The sequence below is a fragment of the Ambystoma mexicanum genome, chromosome 14, assembly GCF_040938575.1.
Source record: "Ambystoma mexicanum isolate Mex_15411 chromosome 14, UKY_AmexF1_1, whole genome shotgun sequence".
Classification (NCBI taxonomy): Eukaryota; Metazoa; Chordata; class Amphibia; order Caudata; family Ambystomatidae; genus Ambystoma; species Ambystoma mexicanum.
In genome coordinates, this window is record NC_090940.1 from 654,487,428 (window position 1) to 654,512,342 (window position 24,915).

The following is a 24,915-nucleotide window of genomic DNA, read 5'->3' on the forward strand; positions in this document are numbered from 1 at the left end:
AGATAAGTGACCGTAAAAATAACTTGTTTTGACAACTTTGCCAAGAGGAAACTGCATGCGTATTTTATTGATGGAGATCTGTAAATAAGAAGTCAGTGGTAGTCGGAAGAAGAGAATCTGTACATTTTGTGAACTGTTAGTTAATTTGGAAACTGTAAATGATTAGTAAAAGCTGAATGCGTTTTAAAGTATGCACGTGTTTGCAAGAGCGTAAGTAAAGAAACGTTATTCCAGCGCGTGCGCATGTGTTATAAAGTGAGCATTGCAATGAGACTGACATGTTAGAAAAAAGGACCTAGCGGCGTGGGTCAAAGCGTTGGTTGTGTGAGGAGGGAGCTGCCTATTGTGAACGAGGAATCAGCTGGGTGGCAGAGGGAGAATTCACAGCTGAGGTAAACAAAATAACTGATGTGAGCTGAAAAGTGTTCCCTCTTTCAGTGCAGGCGCAGCGAGTCAGCTGTTCGCAGGCACGAGTTTAGAAAAGACATCAACAGACCATAGCGCGTCAGAGGAAGCTGAAGTGTTTAGAAATTCCATTTACAAGCAAATCGATTTTACAGGGGAAGCCGGATTAGAATGAATTAGTGCGAAGTAGCAGGCTGTAGCGGCAGAGAAGTTGTACGTGTTATTGACATGCAGCAATTCAAAAGAGTAAATCAGTAGTTTTTTGGTGCAGGCTGAAGACTTTAGAGACAGAGAAAGTCAACCAGTGTAAAGAGAGCAACAAAGCTAAGAGTTGATCAGTTTTTGTTTTAAAAGTTGAAGTAGCAGACCAGAGGAGTAGAGTATTTTAAGCATACAAGGGTTTAGGAACAGAGAGAATTAGTTCTTCAGTTTCAAGCATATTTTGCAGAGAAATAAGAAACTCCATCCTCTTAATTAGCTTCTCAGCAGGGAGCAGAATCAGACAGGTAAAAGGGAGGTTGGGAAAATAATTATTTATTTCTGTGCTTGAGAGTGCCATGGTAAGACTAAATTGATGCTGAATTTTACAGTGTTTCCAGTGTACAGAGTCGTTGGAAGCAGAAGGGAACCTGAAGAACCTTGTTCGTTTGTTATTTTCTCTACTTCACCTTTTCCCCCGGTCTGGTCAACTCAGCAGTTGTTCTACTTGACTGTTGGGAGAACCGGTTTCGGGGATCTGGTGGGCTATTTGTCGCCTCCTGCAGGATTTCGTCGCTGGGACCTGATATGCAGTGAACGTGATTGAGGGAGGCTAACGTTGCAAGAAGGATCAGAGACCAGTTGAGGGGGATCCAAGTGGCGAGGAGCAATCGCCCAACGTGAAAGATTACTAAAGGAACTTTTGTTTATAGTCCAGCAGCCCTTCTAAGGTAAGAGACTTGGCCCCAGAAGGTCCTGGCATCGTTGTAAGGAACTGTAACCTCGTGCTGGCGACACCCACGATTGTGCTGTGCTCAAAGGTCCCGCCTTGTCCTGTGCTAAAAACGTGGGGAAAGCCGACCCCAGCCATTCTGACTTATCAATAGGTGAACACTTCTTTCTTTGCTTGTGACCATTGTCCCACACTATTTTGTAACTTGGAGGTAAGGATTTGCAATCTTTTTTTTAGTATAGGCACTTTTATTTGACAAGACCCCACCAGGACTATCTTATTATTTTTATTGTTGAAGTTTGCTCCCGTCTTAGATGTAGGTTTAGATTAGGCCTATTATACAGTTTAATAAACATCCTTGAACTGTGATAACTTGTCTGTCTTTACTGTTGCCGCCATAAGTTCCTTACAATGCGACTTTTATCCATTTGTGGATGTTTTAACATTCAATCAACATGTTTTACACCATTATACTATTATGCAAGTAAAGGGAATGAAGTTCATTCCTATGCACGTCCTACTTTTACGTTTCCCATTGTTCAGCAATCAACGGTCACGTTCAAACAGCTTTCACTCGTACGCGAGAGATTCTTCTGGATACTGTTGCTTGCCATTGTTCGCGCAAGGGCTCAGTAACACTCACTGGCTTCTGTCTTGTTCCCTTCGCGTTGTGCAGGACTTGGACTGCTTCAGGCTTCTTTTTGGGCCTTCACTCTTCATGTTTGAAGATGCCTCCAACGACGCCACATCGTCTTAGAGCTCCTCTGGCTTCCAGGACCCTCGGCTACAAAACACTTATCAGCCACGGGCTTCAGCACACCTTCTGCTGCGCAATCTCTGGACTTCAGATTTTGGGGAAACAGGACCCCCTCAAGACAGGCAGCTGAGATATGCTTGGTCAAAGTCCCAGAGTCCCTTCTGTTCACCACCTACTGCCTGGATTGCGAACACTGTGCTCTCTTCCTTCTGCGTGTTTTTGGTGGATTGGACCTTCCTTTTCCATTACGAGTTCCCTCTGATTGCATGGGTTCTCTGGAGGTTGTAGAGGTTTCCAGCAACCATTATCTTGATCGCCCGGACTGAGCTAGGAGAACGTGGTACTCTGACCTCTTGGATCTGTCCATCTCACTGGTTGCTTCTGTGGTCGGATGAGCCCCGAATCCCTCAACCTACAGTATTGCTCTCGAGAGGATGAGGTATGATGACTGGGACCTCTCTGAAGAAGTGCTTGAGGTGTTGCTAGCTGCATGCAGACAGTCTACCAAACCTCTCTAAGCGTGCAAGTGGAAAAGATTTGAGGCATGGTGCAGGCAGCGTGCGATTGACCCCATCTCTTGCCCCACCACTAGTGATGGAGTTCCTTCTGTCACTGGCATCAGCAGGCCTTCAGGTTACCACAGTCAAATGATATTTGGTGGCCTTGTCTGTGTTCAAAAGGTCCCTGATTCAAGGTTTTCTTCACTATTCCGGCCATGGCCCAATTCCTGAAGGGCCTTCTCATTAAGTTTCTGCCAATTCCTTTTGTTGTCCCAGATTGGGATCCTTATCTGGTTTTGATTTATTTGGTGGCGGCTCTGTTCAAGCTCATGCACTCTTGTTCCATAAGAATGTTATCTCTGAAAACAGCTTTCTTGGTTGCAATCATGTCAGCCAGGAGGGTTAGTGAATTGCAGGCATTGTGCTGCAAGCATGTTTTTACAATTCTTACAGGAGAAAGTTTCTCTGAAACTCAGGCCTGGCTTCCTTCCTAAATTAATTTCACTTTCACCCCTCTCAATCTTTTGATTTGCCCGTCTTTACCCTCCACCACATCCCTCAAATGAGGAAGTGCGGTTTCACCGTCTTGACCCAAGGAGCCATGCCAGACCCATACGGGAGAACGTTATAGGTAAGTAACTTAAACCTTACTAGTCTGATCAGTTTTGGGCATATGTCTTTGGGGCTGAATCGTTGGTCATGACTGCAGTGGCTCACCAAATTTGGACGCTGGCAGAAAAACAACGTGTTTTACTGCCCATTTTACCCGGATCTCTCCTAACTAGTTTTAAATTACTTCTTACATCTTTACTATAAAGTATTTGATTTTTTTTACACACTATTTTTAGCCTTAATTAATAATTCTTCTGTTACGGTGTTGTCTCGTTAACTTTGATGTAATTGATGAATTTTGTATCTCTGTGCTTTTGGTTCTTTTAGCCACTCCTGTATTATGAATCAAGGTTTTATTGAAGTGTATGTGCTTATCACTTATTGTAAATAAAGTAAAAGGCTTGTTTCACTAGCCATAATGCATTTTTTCTTTTTTTTTTTAATAAAAAAAGAAAGGTGAAATGGGTGCCTGCAGTGGCCATATTTCAGGCATTCTTTTCTCTGAATCAACCATGCTTGCTTCCTGTAGCTCTTCCCATGTAGCTTATGGTAATGTGTACAGTATCCAGACGGGTTGCTTCCTTACTCTTCCAATTCAGAGATCTGTTACACGTGGGGAGCAATGCATCTATTAGTGATCAAGAGGGACAAAAAGACATGTGTGGACTGCAGTGAGAGAAAATGAAATGAGACCTGGCTTCAGGAGATCAGTCGTAAGAGTGCAGGGAGTATTTCCCCCTCCCCCCACCTTCCCAATTGACAGATTAGGGTAGTCTACGACTTCCATTACACACACACACACACCTGGGTGCCACAGGCCTAGCTGTTTGCACATAAACTCTAGATATATGTCTAAATTCTCCTCTATAGCCCTATCACGCACCCAGTCAGCAGCTAACCAGAACCAAAGTGCTGTAGTATATCTATTTTAGCATAAAATACTCCCAATGTTTCTGCCAAACTCATAGAAATCAGATTGGCCCTCCAGAATCTGGGTATGTCCAACCTCAGCCCATCAACACATGTTTTGCATCTGTATCTCCCTGTATCCTATTAACCACCACTCCCCTTTTTTTCTTACAGAGCCAAGTGCAGGGAGGATAGAAACGGCGAGAAGGGTACTATATAAGACCACTTTTCACATTATGTGGATTTAGCACCAGGCAACAGCACAAGGCTGTTTTCCATGTATACACACATGAGGTTTATTCCTGGATTGCTTATGTTCCTCAGTGGAGCACATGAACCAGGTTGTGTTATTTTTCAAGTATTTTTTAAGCACGGATGCCTGCTGGAGTGGGCTTCCCGTGGGCAAAGTGTGATGGCAAGTGGGCCAAAAGCAAGTTGGCGATGTGGTGGGGGTGAAGGAATATGGATGTGACAGTTTTATTTAGAGTCGTCCAAAACACCAAGAGGTATCCAAAGCAGGGTTAGGTTGGACTCTACAGACCCCTTTTCCAACATCTCAGCAAGAAAGTCAATAACCAATGACCAAAATCCAAACAGCCACCCATCAGGGGCCCCAAATGACTCACCAGCAAAAAAGAAACTAGACTTCATCTCAATCATGTCTGCAGGATCGATAGCCTTGGCACCCTTCACAAAGTTATACAAATCAATCAGCGAAAACCTGAAAGATCACACGACCATGCAGGCAATGATGTATACAAAACTGATCTTCCTCGAAGGCTATATAACTGCATTGGATGAACGCCTGAAAACACACACAGCATCTTCAAAAGGAAAACCGAAAGGAGACAATGTGCTGTAACAAGAGAGGTCTACTTCCTCAACGCAAACTCATAACCAACCAACATCTTCACCGATGACTGCTAACGTGATCAACGAACACCACCCAATCACCAAAAATGGTGCTGTGCTGTATGCCCAAAGTGAAGTCATTCACATCAGCGAAGAAACTCCTCCAAGATTAAAAGAAACTCAAATTCAGTCAAGCGAAAAAGAAGCAGCTTCGAGTCTGAAGGCAAATCAAACGCAATTGATCGAAAACGACCAGGCTTATCCAATCTTCTGCCCACAAAAAGGTCCATCGCCACCAAGAACAGAAAAGCGAAAATCAGGGCCCCTACTGCAGAAGCCAAAGCAGAACCAAAACAACAAGGACTGCCTATCGACTCCACAACGACCTCCGCTTGTTTTTCAGATCCCGAATAATTCAAGAAAAAAGTTTGCCTAAAACAACTGAAGACTTCCTAGAGGACGATCAACTCATGAATCTCAGTGAACACCTGGAGGAGGAACCTACAAGCAGCATGCCCACTAGAAAAGACCAAACAGATACAAAGACGCAGTCCAGTTCCTTGCCTGATGAATTACAGAGTCCACCTTTCCGAACCATGGAAGAACGAAGAAACATTCTTCATAAACCATCAAATACAAACCAAATTAAGACAGACCATAGGAAAGTTTCATTCTCCACAAATTCAGAGTCTCCCCTACCGAATCGAGGGACCCCAAAATCAGCACCCCAACATAAACCAAGAGAAAGACCCAGGAATCCTGCGAGAGAGGATTTGTGCCGCACGGCGGAAGAGCCCGAATGACCATCAGCTCAAGACTAAGGACCCCAAAAGGAGAACTCACTATAAATCAAAAACTGAATCTTACCATGACGGACGAAACTCCAGCAGAAAAAGCGCTTGGCACCTTAAAATCTAACAGCGGTCAGAAAACCGTGAAGTTATCCTCAACAGACGAGGGGTCCTAACCCTGTTTGGCTTCATTCCAGCACTACGTCAGATCAAATCGGAAGACTTGAAATTAGTGGATCCCTACCACTCGAATCGCAGAGCAAAAACATACCTGTACATTTTCTCAAAGAAAATACACTCTCGAATAATAGAAGAAATTTTATGAACTTGGTTTCAGGGTGACTGAAATTCCATCATCACCCGCAGAACACAGAGAAATACAGACAAATGTGCTAGAAAAACTTGCAAGCTTAGACCACACAAGCAAAAAGATCGAAGACCACTCTTATAAAAAGAAATCGTCTCAAGAGTAGGGATGTAACGGTATACCGTTAAAGATACCGTGAACCACTTAATTGAACAATAATAACCGTCACATTGTTTATACCGTTAAGTGTGCTTTTCAATCTGATTTGGAAAGGCTGCAGTAAGCAATTGCTGCACAGTCTTGGTTTTGCATTGTTGGATGTGCCGTCTGCCAAATAGTTTCAGTTGGAGCAGTTTTTAATGCCATTCCATAAACCACACGTGCCTTACACAAAATTAATATGTTAGCAATAGGAAGAATAGATACAGTGCCAAGAAGGAAAAGGGTTTACTTTGGGGTGGCGGCTTTGGGGTTTATATATTTATAATGGATAATGTTCTCTAAACATATGGCAATGGGGGATTTCCCTGGTTCTATCATTGAATTTACATATAATAAGTCACACTGCGAAATTCCGCCCCCGCAGAATAAACCGAAGAGAATTGACAAGTGGGGAAAACAGAGACCGAAGTCCAAGCTTTAACCCACGGAACCAGGGGAACAATGAAAACCGGAACAAACAAACACCTATGGAACCACGACCAAAAAACCTAGAACAACTGAGAGTGCCAGAAACTTTAAAACTGAAAGAAAACTCACAGGGAATCTGGTCCTGGTTGCCAAAAGCACTTTCAAAAACTATGAACAAATAGCAATGCGAAGGTCGGCAGAGTCATGTCAACGACATCTTGCAAGCCGACCAGTCCCAGACTATGCTAAAATTGTGCTCTTGGAATACACGAGGATACACCCACCTGACGACCCAGAATGATGCGGACTTAGCATTATGTGACGTGATCTGCCTTCAGGAAACATGGCTCACCTACAAACCGATTCTAGACGGATACGACCTAGTCTTGGCACCTGCAAAAAAGGGCCCTTTGGGCCGTCCATCTTCGGGTCTGCTCGTGGCCTGCAGAAACGGTGCCGGCATAAAAATGAAAGAAACCTTGTTGACAAATCTATACTAGCAGTCCTTATCGAACTCGAAGAACCTGGAAAGAAGCTAAACTCAGAAATTGCAATCCTAAACTCTTATTGGAATCCTGCAAACATAGACTCGAAGGACTTCATCCAAATGATGGAAGACTCCATCGACAAAATCCAGTCTACTCGCCTGGTTCCATTTCTTATCATCTGTGGAGACCTTAATATTCCATGCACTCAACCAGGCTTGAGAGAGGGTAAAAACCCAATATCCACACTTGCAGCCCAAAGAAGTAAGCTCTGGAGTAAGCTGATGTCATCACGACACATGTTGAACCTCAACACGATCTTCAAGGAAAAAGACCGTCTCCGGACATGGGAACAGGGAACATCAAAAGCAACTATCGACTACATATACGTGTCCCGCCCTTTTATAGAGACTATAAAAACTTTCAAGGTCTACAAAACGACGGCTAGTGACCACAACCAATTAACAACAACTTGGACTACTAACTTCCAGAGAACCAAGGATGAATCATACGGTATGGAAGTAAACAACCAAGGAAACCGCCTAAAACTCTCAACATCAGCAGTGAGGTTGCTCTCAGAAAGATACTCAGAAGAGGGTCTGTCAGAGAAACATCCCAAACCAGACTATGTGCCCCTTCTTGTCGCTTTCGCGACAAAGAAAAGGAACTCTCAAAATTCTGAATCCACACACAAACACAGCTACAATGAACAGCTGGCCCTAAAAAGAAGCGAATTTCGAAGAATTAAGCGACAGCTGAAACGATCATCGCCCAGTAAACAGGAGCAAAAGCTGTCGGAAATTACCAGAAACTTACCAGCAAGACTCAGAAAAAGTCCTGAAAATGATCTGTGGCAACAAAGCCAGAGAATTCTGGTCTCTTAAGTTCTGAAATCCATCGATCAAAAATTCCATCATCAACTCGATTACGGAACAGAAATGGATCGATCACTTCCAAACCCTTTTCAAAGCCCCCCCAAATGAAAATGTCGACTACATCGAAAAAGACCTTTCGCGTTGGTCAAACTTCGACGACTACAAAGAAATCTTCGAAACCCTGAAAAAACTGAAAAACTCTAGAGCGGTTGGTCCAGACGGAATCTCTAATATGGACCTAAAAAAAAACCCAACAGAATGGTCAACTCTCTTAAAAAAGATCTTCGAACGCTGTGCAAAAACGAAATCCATTCCATCTTCATGGACTAAAGCGATTATAGTCCCAATCTACAAAAGGGGGGACGCGAGCGACCCTCTGAACTTCCGTCCAATCGCACTTTTGGATTGTATTGGAAAAGTTTTTGGGGCACTGTTGCTGAAAAGACTCCAAGCCTGGGCAAAACTGGCACCATGCCACGACATATTCCAAACTGGTTTCAAGAAAAATGTCGGCACTTCAGCGAATATCCTCGCTATCAGCACCTTAAAGAGCAAAGCAATTGAAGGAAAATTTAGATGCTTCATGGCCTTCGTTGACCTTTCCCAGATAGACACGTCCCGACTCTGGACAAAACTTGAACGATGGAACCGCCCAAAGGAAATTCTCTCGCCACTAAAAGCACTGCACACAAACACCTCTTTGCGAGTGCGACTGACTCCCCAAGGCCAAGTCTCTGCAGTAATCCCGACGAGCAGAGGGGTAAAACAGGGTTGCCCTCTTGCCCCTGAATTATTCCTAGCATACATGGGTGACTTTGGAGAAACTGAAGATCTCACAAAATCTTTTCCACCGAAATTGGCCAAAGTACACATCAGCAGGCTCATGTATGCAGACGATCTGGTTCTGTTCGACCAGACTCAAATTGGATTGCAGAGACAATTAACAAATCTTTTTCACTACACGGAGGAAAACAACCTCCTAATTAACAAAGAAAAAACAAAAATACTAATTCTGGAATCAGCGCCAAAAAAAAACGATAAGTATAAGTGGTACCTAGAAAACACAGAAATCTAGAGAATAAAAGATTTCAAATACTTGGGTGTGACCTTTGACAGTTCCTGCACAGAAAGTGCAATGCAAGACAGTCAAACTCAAAATCAAAAAGTTGGCGGCTCAAGGAAAAGCCATAGACCTAAAATACGGAAAATTTTCAATGATTCCGGTTATCGAATTTTACAAAAAAAAAGGTGCCTTCTATTACTTACGGCGCAGAAGCCATGCCTGAGATACCGAAAAACCTCTGGCCAAAACTAGAAGGCCTCTTTTGGAAAAAGGTCCTATGCCTGCCAAACTCAACTTCAATGCCGGCAATTCGCTGCAAACTTAGCCTTCTCTCATTAGCAGGCACGGTAACCATCAACTCAATATTGCTCTACCGAAAGTGCATTTGCCAGGATGCCCAGTGCATCTACACAATGATAGGTGAAGAAACAAAATCCCTTTTGGTGAAAATGCTGACAAAATGGAGAGAGGAAAATGTAGCTCTTTTGGACTCAGTCGCATGCTCTGAAGACGACCTGCACTCTAATCCAGTCAGAGTGTGCGAAAAACTCAAAAACCTCGACTGGGCCAATACTCAAATCGAAGCATCAAACAACAAACTGTTAGCTCATCTGCCACAGACCCTGTGAAAAGTAAACGAACTACAGAGGTTTATTAAAAAATGTCCTAATAGACCATCCCGGAATTTTTTACTCAGGATAAGACTCAACCTAATTGAAACCAATGAGATCCGCTACATCAGAGGTATCTCAGACTCATGTGAATGCCGCTTTTGTGGAGCAGAAAAGGAAACCATACGTCACCTACTAAAGACTTGCCCAGGGAACCAAAAGATCAGATCAGCCTACCTCCATCCACTCCGGGCAAATGGGTATTTCGACATCGACCAGTGGTGGCACAGACTAATCGGAGGCGACAGAACAACATGGCAAATTGCCCCAGTGAAGATCATACAAGAAACATTGAAAATGTTAGGCTGAGGATACTCAAGATTTGAAAACCAGTTGATCAAGAGTTTTGTATAGTTCCATTTGGAACAAACGCAAATAAGTAAAAAAAAAAACATAATAACTAAAGTGGAAAGCAAGGATGTTAAGGGGTTGTCATGCATGCTGGACGTGGTTCTACCTCTTACGCTCATAGAACAGCTAGACCATTCTATTCCAAATGGCGGTTGTTCGATTCATTGCCGGGAAAGCGACGTCTGCACTTTTCACGTTGCTAAATTCACGTGAATTCTGCTTCGTCACGTGATCTACGGCATTACGTATATAAGTAGCGTGGAAACTTCACTCGCTATCGAATCATTTGGCGTTGTGTAGCTGAACCTCCGATTTGCGTCCTTGCAGTTTTCCTCAGCTGCTTCTTGGGCCTTCTATAGTGTGTTTTCCTCCACACGCTGATTCCTGGAGCTGTTTGTTCGCGTGTAATTCCACACGCGCACGTTGTCTTCAAACGCGGCTGTCCTGGGCTGCGTGTATCCTGTTAGCGTGCAAATCCACAAGCGCACGTTGTCTTCAAACGCGGCTGCCCTGGGCTGCGTGTATCCTGTTAACGTGCAAATCCACAGCGCACGTTGTCTTCAAGCGCGGCTGGCCTGGGCTGCGTGAATCCTGTTCGCGTGTAATTCCACACGCGCACGTTGTCTTCAAACGCTGCTGTCCGGGGCTGCGTGTATCCTGTTAACGTGCAAATCCACAGCGCACGTTGTCTTCAAGCGCGGTTGTTCAGGACTGCGTGAATCCTGTTCGCGTGCAATTCCACAAGCGCACGCTGTCTTCAAGCGCGGCTGGCCTGGATTTCGTGAATCCTATTCGCGTGTAATTCCACACGCGCACACTATTTTCTTCGCGGCTGTTCAGAACCGCGTGTACTTTGTTTATTCCACAAAAGGGCGCTATTTCCGACTCCTGCATCTGTGATACTAACAGGTGGATTTATTCATTTCTATACTTTTCTCTACGTGGGAAGGAAGCTTTTCAAGGACTTTTGGAAGGTGACAGTGAACAGTACTTTGGACGCTATCCTGTGGTGCAGCAACCCGGTATCTAGCGTGAGCCTCGTGCCATTCGGGATAAGTCTCCCTTACTAATCTTCCCTTCCTTGTCGTTTGTTCCAATTCCGGATTTTCCTCAAGAGACTTCTGCTGGATTCTTCTACACCAGTCATAAGGTCAGTGTGTGAATTAATGCCAAATGCTGTTCTATCATAGAGAGTCGATTTGGGGCAGTTTCTTATGATTCTTTATTTTGTTCTAGGCTGACTTCCTATACTTTACCCACGCCCTTTCCAGTGATCCATCTCTCTGCCTGTTTCATCAGTCAGAGAGACGTATCATTTGGAAGGTCTAAACTTGACTTCACAACTATCAAATCGTGTGAACAGGGATCCGGAAGACCCTACCATCTGTATCCTTTTGAGTACCGTATCCTTTTCAGTCAATACTTTGGTGCTTTATGACAGGGGTTTGCAAAATGTGGCCTTGAGGTTGTGATGCAATGGCAACAGTGCTGCAAGTGTACAGGGGCGAGTAGTGGCAAAACCACGTACGCATCCCCACACTGCTAAACTAGCAGTGATCCCGATCACAGAAGAAACAAACACAACCTTACAGGCATACCTCTTTTGGTAACGTGGGCAGAGTAAATATTCATGAGATGTGTCAGCTGATAATGGAAGCAACCTGGTGTTACTCATTGGTTCCAAAATAAATGAATGTCCAATAACTGTTCTATACAAATATAGTAACATTAACTCATGGAATGCAAACAAACTAGTTAGAAGATCACCACTTTAAAAGAAAGACAGAATATAGAATGTTGATGTGAAAAGGATCTCTGGATGGCTAGCAGGGCTGATCAGTCATGAGACTTGGCAACAATGTCATTGATTCGAGGATATGTCTTTTTACAAGTCACTATAGTTTGACATGGACCAAGGCCTCTTTGCAGTACACTTAAATCTTTGCTTTGAGGCGTGACCAAGTTCCAGCTGTGTTTCTAGGTGCTTTTGCAGAAGGTGTTATCCCACTGGTGGTCAGCATCAAGTTGGTCTGAAAGTGCAGAATCCAATTGGGTTTAATCAGTGGTTGAGATGTCTCATAACGGTTTAGGCTACTGGGAGATGATGGCAAGTCGATTCTTCCAGCACTCGACTCTGTTGATCCACCATCGGGTCGAGATGAATCAGTCTGCTTAATGGGACAAGCTGATGCATCTGAGTCCAGCAAGTAGTTTGGAGTTATGTAGAGTGCCAAAAGCAACGGAGCACAGTCGATCCGGACTGAAGATGACTTGAGGCTATGAACTGGATTCCACCTTCTTCAGGATTTCTGGTTGTTGGGAAGCAACTCTAATTCAACCCCCTTCCCCATGTCTGATGACTTCAGTGGTCAGCATCCCGGTCTGAGTGTGGCTTTTGTATGTCAGTGCGCCCCTTGAAGCATTGGTTCCCAGGAGGACTCATTGGGAGGGTTCCAGTGCCCTATCTGAAGGTATTGCCCTTCTTATAGGACTACCAGAGGCACTTTCCTACCCATTGTCCTGCATGGCAGTTTCAGAGACTTTCCTACCCATTGTCCTGCATGGCAGTTTCAGAGACACCAGGCAAAACGAAAAATACACATCAGCCCTATATAGATGTAGCCTTGCTCTCAGAGCCGACACTAGGATATCAAAATGATGTTGCTGTATAACCGTGATCCATGCCACAATCAAGCATGACTTATTTTATAGATTAATGGACCACTAAGGTTACTAATGTACACAATTATCATTTTAATCGAGAGGTACAATTAAAATGTTACCTCTGCCAGCTGTCACTTTGTGTTTCATCAGCTGTCAGTAATGCATGTCCCCTCTGTTCCACTCCATGGCAGGGCTGGTGCTGAGGGTGTCAGAAGACTATTTAATCAAAAGAATACAAGCCTGCTACTATTCTGGCAGAGCATCAATTAAAGTGGGTGGAGGTCTGATTAGCAGACCACCCTTTCTGAAACTAAATTATGTACAAGATTTTAAATAATACAAATCAAAAAAGCTAGGGATTTTACACCATCACAGATGGCAATCTGTTAGTTTTGGCGCAGGGTAGGAATGTGGGTCACCTGACACATTCACCAATGGATTCACTAAAGACCAACGCCCCACCAGAACAACTTGCTTACCGACAGGGGAAATAAAGTCTACATCTACACCTTTGGTGCCGTGCTAGTCTAGGCATTGTTGCCTGGCATATCCAAAGTTCTGCCCTGGTCCCAGGGGCATTTCTATGTGATCCACTGAGCTGATGCTTAAAACAAGTGAGTGCCACATGCAGACATGCCAACACTCTTAAGCCCGAGATGGAGATTTCCCCACAAAAATCGGGAAAAGGTAATGTCCCCGTAGGTTAACATTGGCAATATAGTTATTTTAGGCGGGAGACAGTGACAAAATTGCGCTATTTTTAATCGAAAAATCGGGAGTCTCCCTTCTAAATCAGGGTTAGCAGTGACCGAATTCAGAGTGGTGAGAATATTTGGCATTTCCATAGTACCGCCATAAGGAACATATGATTAAAACACTGGCTATAACCATAAACCAAGTGCAGACCTCAGTGAAGCGCACGGACCAGGGCTCTTTCTAACAGCAATCAAGCGTGGATCATTGAGTTCCGAGCCTTTTCTTTATCAATATATAACACATCTAGCGTGATTTTGCAAAATAAAAGTTTGGACCGAAGTTGAAACAAATAGGGCCACTTTGAATTGAACGTGGGCGAATATATGCGGTTTACAAAATTCAAACTATAGGGCGTCGGCCGCCCTCAATGTTTTCACTTCAATACTATCCGAACGCCGTTAGCTGTGGCGTCGGACAGTATTTGGGAACACGAACCTTGAGATTTTGAAACGGAATTGTGGCGGATTCTGAAGATATGCATTTTTTTGTATTCAGAAAAAGGAAGGAGCCGGGTAATGTCGCCGCACAGGAAGGCAGCGCGCGATGTTCGTGATCCCCGAGCAGGCACGGGCAGAGACCGAGCGTATCCCCCGGCCGGCGGCGGTTTGAGATGTTTTACCTCAGCCGCCGCGCGCCGCGTGCCATTGAATGGGGGAAGAGGATGCTAAGATGGCGCGAGAGGAGAGTCACGTGACGCGCACCGAGCGCTGCATAGGCGCTCGTGCCACCCGCCAGAGAGCGAGCCGCACATCCCAGGGACCATGGCTGACTGGAAGGATCCCCCGAGCTGTCAGCTCTCCCAGCTGGGCAAAGCCCTGTCCCGCTCCAGCCTGGTGGGGCTGGAGTACGAGGGTGCGCTGTGCGGCCAGGGCCTGACCTCGCCGTCCGCCTCCCGCGGCACCGGACGCCGCAGGAGGCGCTCCAGCACCCCGAGCTCGCAGGACAGCCTGAGCGGCATCGCGTCCGAGGTGCGCGTGCTCGTCATCAACACCGGCGGCACCATCGGGATGGCGTACCAGGGCGACGGTGAGTGAGAATGAAAGGGGGCAGTGGCGCGCGCGCTCGGCACCACCACGTGACCTGGGGGGGGGGGGTCTCGCGACGTGGGAGCGCGCGCGAGCGCAGTCCACGGTTTAAATTAACCGTCGCACCTAAGATTTTAGAAAATGGTACGTTTTTACAAACGCACACGCTTCTTCCTATGTGGAAAGGTGGAATTTTTTTAATATTTGAAATTAATCCATTTCTTTTAAATCATTAAAATAATACAGCACTGTATTTAAACTTAAAAGAAGCAAGGGTATTCCCCCGTCTGAAAAAGTTTTTTTTTAAATCGAAAATAATGCCCAGCCTGTTCTCTCTTACTAACGAAGCTGCCTTGAATTTTAATATAAAAAATAATGTTCTTCTTCAAAATGTTCCTCCCTAAAGTAATGTATTTATTCCCATCCACCCTGGGAGCATAAGTTAATCCTTGGAAAGCCAAGGCAGGGGGGGGGGGGGGTGGGGGGTCCCCGGGGCTGCGCCCACTCAGTGGTGGGGAAACGCACTCCCTTTGCAGGCAGGAGGCCCGTGCAAGGGCCCCAGAGGTCATTGGCATAGGGTTACACGCAGGAGGGCGAGCCGCCAGTGCAAACGTGCCCTGCTCTCCAGTTCTGCGATGACTGGGATTCCAGGAACTCGCTGTGACATGCACTGGCAAGGTCAAGCATTTCATCATGTGGGCCCTCTTTACACCAGGCAGCATTATTGCCCAGGCTCGCTTTGTGGTAGCTGCTGCTGCTCATGGCACTAGCCACAAAACATCACCTGAGCAATGTAGGAGGCGTAAAACAGCTGCTACTCCCTAATGTTCTTTGAAAGGATTAACAGCCTAATTGTACACAGCTTTGGCCCTCAATTTCTCATTAATATGTGCCCTTGATGCACACCACCAGACCCATAAAAGATGCAAAAGGGGTTATGACCTTAAAAACCTATTGATCCCCAAGTTAGTAGGGGGGGAGCAGAGTTTGCTCAGTCACAGCAGCAAACATCTTTGGAACTTCATAGCATAGATATCTGAGCGGAGCAGTGACTGACTACTTTCATACATGCATACTGCACTAAAGTCATACCTGTAGCAGCTATGTGCTAAGCAAATCATCTTTGACACTAACTAGATAGCCATATGATATTTTCTCGATGAGTTGTGCCATGGCACCAACCCAGGCAGCAGGTAAGCGTGTTAGCCCCCGGTTTATCCCTTTGAGCCCCCTTTTTGAGCAGAAACCCTTTCCTGCAGAGCGTTCAGGCAGACAACGTAGCATTTCCCATTTGGGGCTCTCGGGCTCCCCACAGGGAGCCCGAGAGCCCCAAATGGAAAAGCAGATTCAGGCAGACACAACGCGGTTGTTTTCCGCAACGCCGCGTTGTGTCTGCCTGAATCTGCTTTTCCATTTGGGGCTCTCGGGCTCCCCGTGGGGAGCCCGAGAGCCCCAAATGGGAAATGCTACGTTGTCTGCCTGAATCTTCTTTTCCATTTGGGGCTCTCGGGCTCCCCGTGGGGAGCCCGAGAGCCCCAAATGGAAAAGCAGATTCAGGCAGACACAACGCGGTTGTTTTCCGCAACGCCGCGTTGTGTCTGCCTGAATCTGCTTTTCCATTTGGGGCTCTCGGGCTCCGGGGAGCCCGAGAGCCCCAAATGGTAAAGCAGATTCAGGCAGACACAACACGGTTGTGTTGGAAAACGCTGCGGTTTTAAAACCGCAGCGTTTTCCAACACAACGTTGTATTTATGTTTGCGGTCGCTTCAAAAGCGACCGCAAACATAAATACGTTTTTAAAGCTGCAGTTTTATTTCTAAGTTTTCCGGGCTCCTCCAGCCCGGAAAACTTAGAAAAAAAAACGCAGCTAGTGCTTATTTTTTGTAAAAATAAATAAATAGCACTTACCGAGATTGAGCTGCAGCTTTCCTGCTCTGGTCTCCGGTCCGCGTCCTCCGAGTCCCGGCACTAATGAAGGGAAAGCCACCCAGCGGTAGACTTTATTTACTACAGCTGGCTGGTTTTTCCTTCATTAGTGCCGCAAAAGCCAGCACAGGAGGGCCTCCATTCACAAAATGGCGGCGCCCTTGTGCTTGCTTTTGAGCTTAAATATCTCAAAATTTTACATAGGAAGTTTTAAAACGGAGGATGCTAGTATTTTTTTTTTAATGTGGGCTATCTATTTTTGAAATAAAATTTTTTACTAGAGTATGCCTTTAAAGAAACAACGGAGGTACAAAATAAAAAAAAAGAAATGTTAGTAAGGGTGCTACTTCCCGGACGGAACGAGGGACGCCAACTAGTGTTGGTGTGGTGCACGAATCAGGGTAGCGTCCAGGAGTGCACGTTGGTTCCAAGAGTGTCTTTATCAAACGGCACAATCCAAATAAAGTATAGTATAGTTCCAAAGATGTAGGTATCCAAACAGAGCTGCAGCAAGGTTGGATCGTATAATTACCACAGAAGAGGATGTCAAGGTAGGAGAGAAGAATTGGTTGGAGCGGATGACAGTAGTTAAATGGAAGGAGAGTTGTATACTGATCTAGATGTAGCGAAGTGGAATGGTTTCCCAGGTAGCAAGATCTTGTTCCCAAGAGCGGAGTAGGGAGCCAACCGCCAGAGGGAACAGGAGGAAACAAGATCAGAGCGTCCCGAGAGACACAGGTAACGAAAAGTGAGCGAAAGCTCGAATGCGTCAAAGACGCGAGTCCGGTTCGCCAAAACACAGAAGGGGCAGGCTGTAGCAAGTCGAGCAGGCAAGCAAAAGTTCAAAATACAATGAATCAGTCCAAAACGAAGCAGGATAGAAGAACGCTAATTAGAAGCAGCGTCTTCGGGAAGCGAACGCTTATGTTTGTTAAGGGGTGGAGTCTGCCTCACTGCGTCCCGATCAGCTGACTGGGCACTTGACCCGTTCAAATCCTGGCCCGGGAAACGCTATGTCTCCACGGCAACTGCCAACGCTGCAGGAATGAAGCGGCAAGTCGCCCATGTCTGCGGGGAGGAGACCGAGACGTAACGGTATCCTCCCGCAAAGGCCAGGGCAACCCCCTGGCGGCATGGAAAGCTCGCAACAAGGCAGGTGACTGAATGTGGGACAAAGGCTGCCATGTAAGGTCCTCCGGGCCGTAACCCTTCCAATCCACCAAGTAAAATATCTTACCCCTGGAGACCTTGACGTCCAGGATAGCTGACACCTCAAACTCCTCTTCCCCTTCAACCATAATCGGGCGGGGCAGGCGGGTACCAGCCGGGCAGAGCTTCAACAAGGAAAGGTGAAAAACCGGGTGGATACGCCACAAGGCAGGCAAGGACAGACGGATGGCAGAAGGTTTAACAACCGACTGAACAAGATAGGGCCCACAAACCTGGGAGCTAACACTTTCTTCCCGGGTATTTTCAGGTTCTGAGTGGACAGCCAGACCTTCATGCCAGGACGGTAAGTAGGAGCCGTGGACCGGTGAGCATCAGCATACTTCTTGGCTCCGATTTGGGCCAGTAAAAGGTGCAATCGTATGTCCCTGTGTATGTGATCCATATCCCGCACAAAAGCGAGAGCTGCCGGATTATCCGTAGGCAGTGAAGGATCCAAAGGCAGAGAACGAGGGTGAAAACCATGAAGAGCAAAGAATGGCGATGAGCCCGTAGTTGAGTGCAGAGAGTTGTTGTAGGCAAACTCGGCCTGTGGCAGGGCTGAAAACCAGGTGCTCTGGAATTGTAAACACAAACATCGTAGATACTGCTCCATGGTGGCATTTAGACGTTCGGTCTGCCCATCAGTTTGAGGATGGAAAGCGGTCGAGTACCTACCCTCAATCTGAAAAGAGGAAGTGAGAGCCCTCCAGAACCGTGATGTGAATTGGGACCCCCTGTCTGTTACAATAACCGAGGGCAGTCCGAATCTTCTGAACACATGTAAGAGAAAGAGATCGGCCAAGGCAGGTGCCGACGGGATACCCGAACAAGGAACAAATATGGCGTATTTCGTGAAGTAGTCATTCACCACCAGGACTGTATCCTTACCATTGACCAGTGGTAATTCCACAACAAAGTCCATGGATAGCATCTGCCAGGGTTTAAAGGGGACCGGAAGAGGCTGCAGAAGACCCATAGGTTTGGTTCTAGATGGCTTGCTTTGAGCACAAATCGCACAGGTAGAGACGTGGTCCATAACGTCCCGTGACATCGAGAGCCACCATGACCAACGTTGCAGCGATTCGATTGTCTTGCTGTCCCGGGTGTGCTGTGACGATCAAATCATGGGCCCAATTCAAGGCTTGTAACCGTGCCCTCCCAGGAGGTGTGAAAACACGACCTTGGATAAAGGGCAAGCCACCATGAACATCGAGGTTGAGTGCGGCCACCTCCTCTGGGTTCGCAACGACCCAGTCCTCAACAAGGGAACGCAGTGAAGACCGGATGGTGCAACCGCACACAAAGTTATTGGACAAAAGTGGGACAGGATCTCTGGTTTCCCGTGGAACTACGGGATTTTGCCTAGACATGGCATCTGCTGGAATGTGCAGCCTTGCCGGCCGATAGGTGATGATAAACTGGAATTGCGAGAAAAACAAGTGCCACCTGGCTAGCCGAGCCGTGAGGCACTTCATTGACTTGAAGGTAAGCAGACTTCTATGGTCGGAATACACTGTAACGATATGTCTGGCCCCCAAGAGGTGATGCCTCCATTCCATGAATGCTTCCTTGACGGCCAACAATTCTCTTTCCGTAATGGTATAATTCCTCTCGTACTGGGATAGTTTCCGGGAATAGAATGCAACAGGATGTACCTCTCCTGATTGCGGACAAGACTGAGAAAGAACTGCCCCGACGGCATACCCGGAAGCATCCGCTTCCACAAAATAAGGTTGATCCGGGTTAGGATGTTGCAACACTGGAGTGGAGGTGAATGCCCCCTTTAACTTGTCGAAAGCCTCTTGGGCCACAGTATTCCAAACAAAAGGAGTTTTGGGACTTGTGAGAGCAGTAAGGGGCTGAGATGGCAGAAAAAGAATGGATGAATCTACGATAAAAGTTTGCAAATCCTAAAAAGGACTGGAGAGCTTTAACTGTCTTGGGAACAGGCCATTCCATAACCGCTTTCACCTTCGAGGAACTCATCCTGATGCCTCGATCGGTGATGTCAAAGCCTAGAAATTCCACTTCTGTTGCGTGAAATGCACACTTGTCTGATTTTATAAACAAATGATTGTCCCGTAGACGCTGTAGTACAGTTGAAACGTGTTGAACATGATCGGACAAGGAGGCAGAATAGACGAGTATATCGTCCAAGTAAACCACTACGAATCTGTCTTGGATATCGTGAAACACATCATTCATGAACGCCTGAAACGTAGCAGGGGCGTTACACAGGCCGAACGGCATTACCAGATACTCGAAAAGACTGAATCGGGTCTTAAAAGCCGTTTTCCATTTGTCACCTCTTCGGATGCGAACGAGATTATATGCCCCACGAAGATCCAATTTGGTAAACACCTGTGAATCACCCAACTGATCTACTAATACCGAAATGAAAGGAAAGGGGTATTGGTTCTTAATGGTAACCTCATTTAATGCCCGATAATTGATGCATGGACGTAGGTCACCCTCCTTTTTAGGCACAAAAAACAAAGGAGATGCTGCCGGTGATTTGGATGGTCGAAAGAAAGCCCATAGCAAGAGCATTGTCCAAGTAGTCCTTTAGAACCCGGTCTTCTTTCAAAGAGAGAGAGTATACACGCCCTGAGGGTATCTTTGCCCCAGGAACCAGGTCTATAGGACAGCTATAGACTCGATGGGGCGGAAGCACTTCTGCCTTACCCTTGTCGAATACACCACGATACTGTGTGTATTCAGGAGGGATTCGAGGAACAGAATCGGATGAGATAGCACCTATACTTGCAGGTATAGAGGAAAAAACCTGACTAGGAACCACTGAAGCGATACCCAAAGCGGAAAAACACGAACTGTTGCAATGTACGGAAGTAAACTGAATCAACCCCAAGGCCCAGTCAATAATGGGATTGTGGAGGCAAAGCCATGGAAGCCTGAGAATGACTCGATAGGCAGGAGCCTGGATAACATCAAAGATTATAGTTTCAGAATGGCCCTCCAGAGTACTCATAGTAATAGGAATGGTCTGTTGAGTAACGAGGCCTGAGACAAGTGCTGTGCCATCAACGGCACTGACTGATTCGGGTTGAGGTTTTTCCGTTAACGTGATGTTAGAGAGCCCAGCAAAACATTGATCAATGTAATTCCCGGTGGCGCCGGAGTCGATGACCACCGAAACCGGAAAAGAAACACGGATGCCACCGAAAAGGAGACAGGTAGATGAAACATAACAGTTTGATCATGATCACGGGAGTCAAATGCCAACTTTCCCGACATAGGGACTCCCTCGACTGTCGGGATTTGGCATTTCCCGCCTTCTTTTTGTTAGGTTTTTTGGTGCAGTCAGACAGGAGATGGTCTGCAGAACCACAATACATACATAGATTGTGGGTGCGGCGATATTCCCGTTGTGCAGGAATCAGGGGTCCTCGAACCGCTCCAATCTGCAAAGGTTCTGGTGTTGATACTGAAGCCATGGGTGCTTCCGTAAGCGAAGGTGGAACATTGGGTCTTTTCTCTCCCTTCCGTTCTGCCCTGCGGGCATCTATCTGAAGTACCATGTCAAGTAGTTCACCGAATGCTGTTGGAACTATAGGTACTGTTGACAGGGTGTCTTTCAATTCTTCAGACAAACCCTGATAGAAAACTGCCGATTTCTTGTCCTCTGGCCAATCCGTCTCTGCTGCCAACTGATTGAAACGGGCTAGGTAAATAAGCAATGATGTGGATCCCTGCTTGAGTTTAAGTAATTCGAGATCCGAAGCCTGCAAGGTGTATCGAGTGTAAAAGACCCTGCTCATGGCAGTCAAAAGAGCATCACAATTGTACAACACATGACTGTTGGTTTCTAATAGAGGGTTAGCCCAAGCAGCAGCTGTACCCCCCAAATGTGACAAGATAAATGCCGCCTTGGTGGTGGAAGTAGGAAATGAGGAAGGGCGGCACAAGAAGTGCAACTTGCACTGGTTGATGAAGGTTCTATATTGTTTTGGGTCACCCATGAAACGCTCTGGTGGAGCTAGAGGGAATTGTGCTGAAAGAACAATTGGGGTTGTTTCCTGTCCAGGAGGCGGAAAACCCGTTCCTGACGCGGTAGCGCCCGAAGCCCCTAACCCTGGTGGACCAGAGGTAACCAGGGATTGTATAGCGTCTATACGCTGTTGTAGATTATCCTTCATGGAAGACATTTCGGCTTTCAGATCTGCCACCAACTGCAGGATCTGGTCCATTGCCTGTGAAGGATCCATTAGCTTCTAATTCTGTTACTCACGGTTGTGTTGGCCGGGGCGTTGCTCCCACCTCGAATCAACAGACAAGAGGGAGCGAAGTTGAATAGTTCAGCCCACGCTGGGGTGATCCCACTAGGGGTTTCCCAAAACCAGGCCTCCTCAACTTGAGGAGCTCTATTAGGCAATACGCCCCTCTGTTTTAAGAAACCCAGACAGAGGAGTTGATTCCTCAAAAGAGCGGGGATGTCCACACCGCAGAACCAATGCTGTAAGAAAAAATGCGAGATATTAGATATCAGGATGATATAACCTCTTCAATAGGATGCCCTAAAAGAGTGGCTCTACCTGGTAGGTTTGGACAGAACAACAGTAGGGTAGTGCCTTTTTAGAAGAGCTGCAACTAAAAGAGAAGGGAAGATGGGTAAAGTCGTCTATCTAATAAGTCAGAAAGATAGTAATCAACACTGAATCAGCTTACCCAATGTAGAAGAGTAAAAGGACTTAAAGGCATACTCTAGTAAAAAATTTTATTTCAAAAATAGGCCACATTAAAAAAAAAATACTAGCATCCTCCGTTTTAAAACTTCCTATGTAAAATTTTGAGCTATTCAAGCTCAAAATTCGAAAAAGCAAGCACAGGGGCGCCGCCATTTTGTGAAATGGAGGCCCTCCTGTGCTGGCTTTTGCTTTTGCGGCACTAATGAAGGAAAAGCCAGCCAGCTGTAGTAAACAAAGTCTACCGCTGGGTGGCTTTCCCTTCATTAGTGCCGGGACTCGGAGGACGCGGACCGGAGACCAGAGCAGGAAAGCTGCAGCTGAATCTCGGTAAGTGCTATTTATTTTTTTTACAAAAAATAAGCACTAGCTGCGTTTTTTTTTCTAAGTTTTCCGGGCTGGAGGAGCCCGGAAAACTTAGAAATAAAACCGCAGCTTTAAAAACGTATTTATGTTTGCGGTCGCTTTTGAAGCGACCGCAAACATAAATACAACGTTATTGTGTTGGAAAACGCTGCGGTTTTTTCGTTCCAAGTTTCTCAGGCTCCTCCGGCTCGGAGGAGCCTGAGAAACTTGGAAAGAAAAACCGCAGCGTTTTCCAACACAACCGCGTGTGTTTCTGCCTGCTGTGGCTTTCACTTTGGGTCTCCGTGTTTACATGCCGCGTAGTGTTTCTACCTGCAGCTGATTTCCCATTTGGGGCTCTCGGGCTCCCCACGGGGAGCCCGAGAGCCCCAAATGGAAAAGCAGATTCAGGCAGACACAACGCGGTTGTTTTCCGCAACGCCGCGTTGTGTCTGCCTGAATCTGCTTTTCCATTTGGGGCTCTCGGGCTCCCCGTGGGGAGCCCGAGAGCCCCAAATGGGAAATGCTACGTTGTCTGCCTGAATCTTCTTTTCCATTTGGGGCTCTCGGGCTCCCCGTGGGGAGCCAGAGAGCCCCAAATGGAAAAGCAGATTCAGGCAGACACAACGCGGTTGTTTTCCGCAACGCCGCGTTGTGTCTGCCTGAATCTGCTTTTCCATTTGGGGCTCTCGGGCTCCCCGTGGGGAGCCCGAGAGCCCCAAATGGGAAATGCTACGTTGTCTGCCTGAATCTTCTTTTCCATTTGGGGCTCTCGGGCTCCCCACGGGGAGCCCGAGAGCCCCAAATGGAAAAGCAGATTCAGGCAGACACAACGCGGTTGTTTTCCGCAACGCCGCATTGTGTCTGCCTGAATCTGCTTTTCCATTTGGGGCTCTCGGGCTCCGGGGAGCCCGAGAGCCCCAAATGGTAAAGCAGATTCAGGCAGACACAACACGGTTTGAGCCCCCTTTTTGAGCAGAAACCCTTTCCTGCAGAGCGTGACTCTCAAGCCTCCCGACTCTCTTCCTGCTTCCCAGCCACTTCCCACCTCCATTGCCGCCCCCAGGCTCTGATTGGCTAATCACAGTCCCACATCCTGCCCTCTCCCCGTACCCCTATTGGCCAACGGGTCCCACAAATTACCATAGGGCAGCCCTCTGCCCGTTGCATCCCCTGCGACTAAGGGCCCCAAGGAAAAGGGTGGCTCCTACAGTGGCAACCTCTATACTGTATCTGCAGGTGTCAGCAGGGGAGGCCATTCGCAAGCCGTCAACCAGCAGCGACCATTGTTACTCACGGTTGTGTTGGCCAGGCCGGGGTGTTGCTCCCACCTCAAATCAACAGACAAGAGGGAGCGAAGTTGAATAGTTCAGCCCAAGCTGGGGTGATCCCACTAGGGGTTTCCCAGAACCATCCTCAAATTGAGGAGCTCTTTCAGGCAATACGCCCCTCTGTCCTAAGAAACCCAGACAGAGGAATTGATTCCTCAAAAGAGCGGGGATGTCCACACCGCAGAACCAATGCTTTAAGAAAAAATGTGAGATATTAGATATCAGGATGATATAACCTCTTCAATAGGATGCCCTAAAAGAGTGGCTCTACCTGGTAGGGTTGGACAGAACAACAGTAGGGTAGTGCCTTTTTAGAAGAGTTGCAACTAAAAGAGAAAGGAAGATGGGTAAAGTCGTCTATCTAATAAGTCAGAAAGATAGTAATCAACACTGAATCAGCTTACCCAATGTAGAAGAGTAAAAGGACTTAAAGAAACAACAGAGGTACAAAATAAAAAAAAGGAAAGGTTAGTAAGGGTACTACTTCCCGGACGGCACGAGGGACACCAACTAGTGTCGGGGTGGTGCAAGAATCAGGGTAGCGTCCAGGAGTGCACGTTGGTTCCAAGAGTGTCTTTATCAAACAGCACAATCCAAATAAAGGATAGTATAGTTCCAAAGATGTAGGTATCCAAACAGAGCTGCAGCAGGGCTGGGTCGTATAATTACCACAGAAGAGGATGTCAAGGCAGGAGAGAAGAATTGGTTGGCGCGGATGACAGTAGTTAAATGGAAGGAGAGTTGTATACTGATCTAGATGTAGCGAAGTGGAATGGTTTCCCAGGTAGCAAGATCTTGTTCCCAAGAGCGGAGTAGG

General features: G+C 46.6%; 1 protein-coding gene across 1 annotated transcript in view; it reads left to right on the forward strand.

Moving 5' to 3' along the window:
• Positions 1-14,272: 14,272 nt before the first annotated feature.
• Positions 14,273-24,915, forward strand: part of ASPG (asparaginase) — a 431,236-nt gene continuing 420,593 nt past the window's right edge. The window contains exon 1 of the mRNA XM_069638193.1: positions 14,273-14,585. Coding sequence (XP_069494294.1) covers positions 14,321-14,585 — 265 coding nt within the window. The 5' untranslated portion in view covers positions 14,273-14,320. The remainder of the gene's footprint in view (positions 14,586-24,915) is intronic.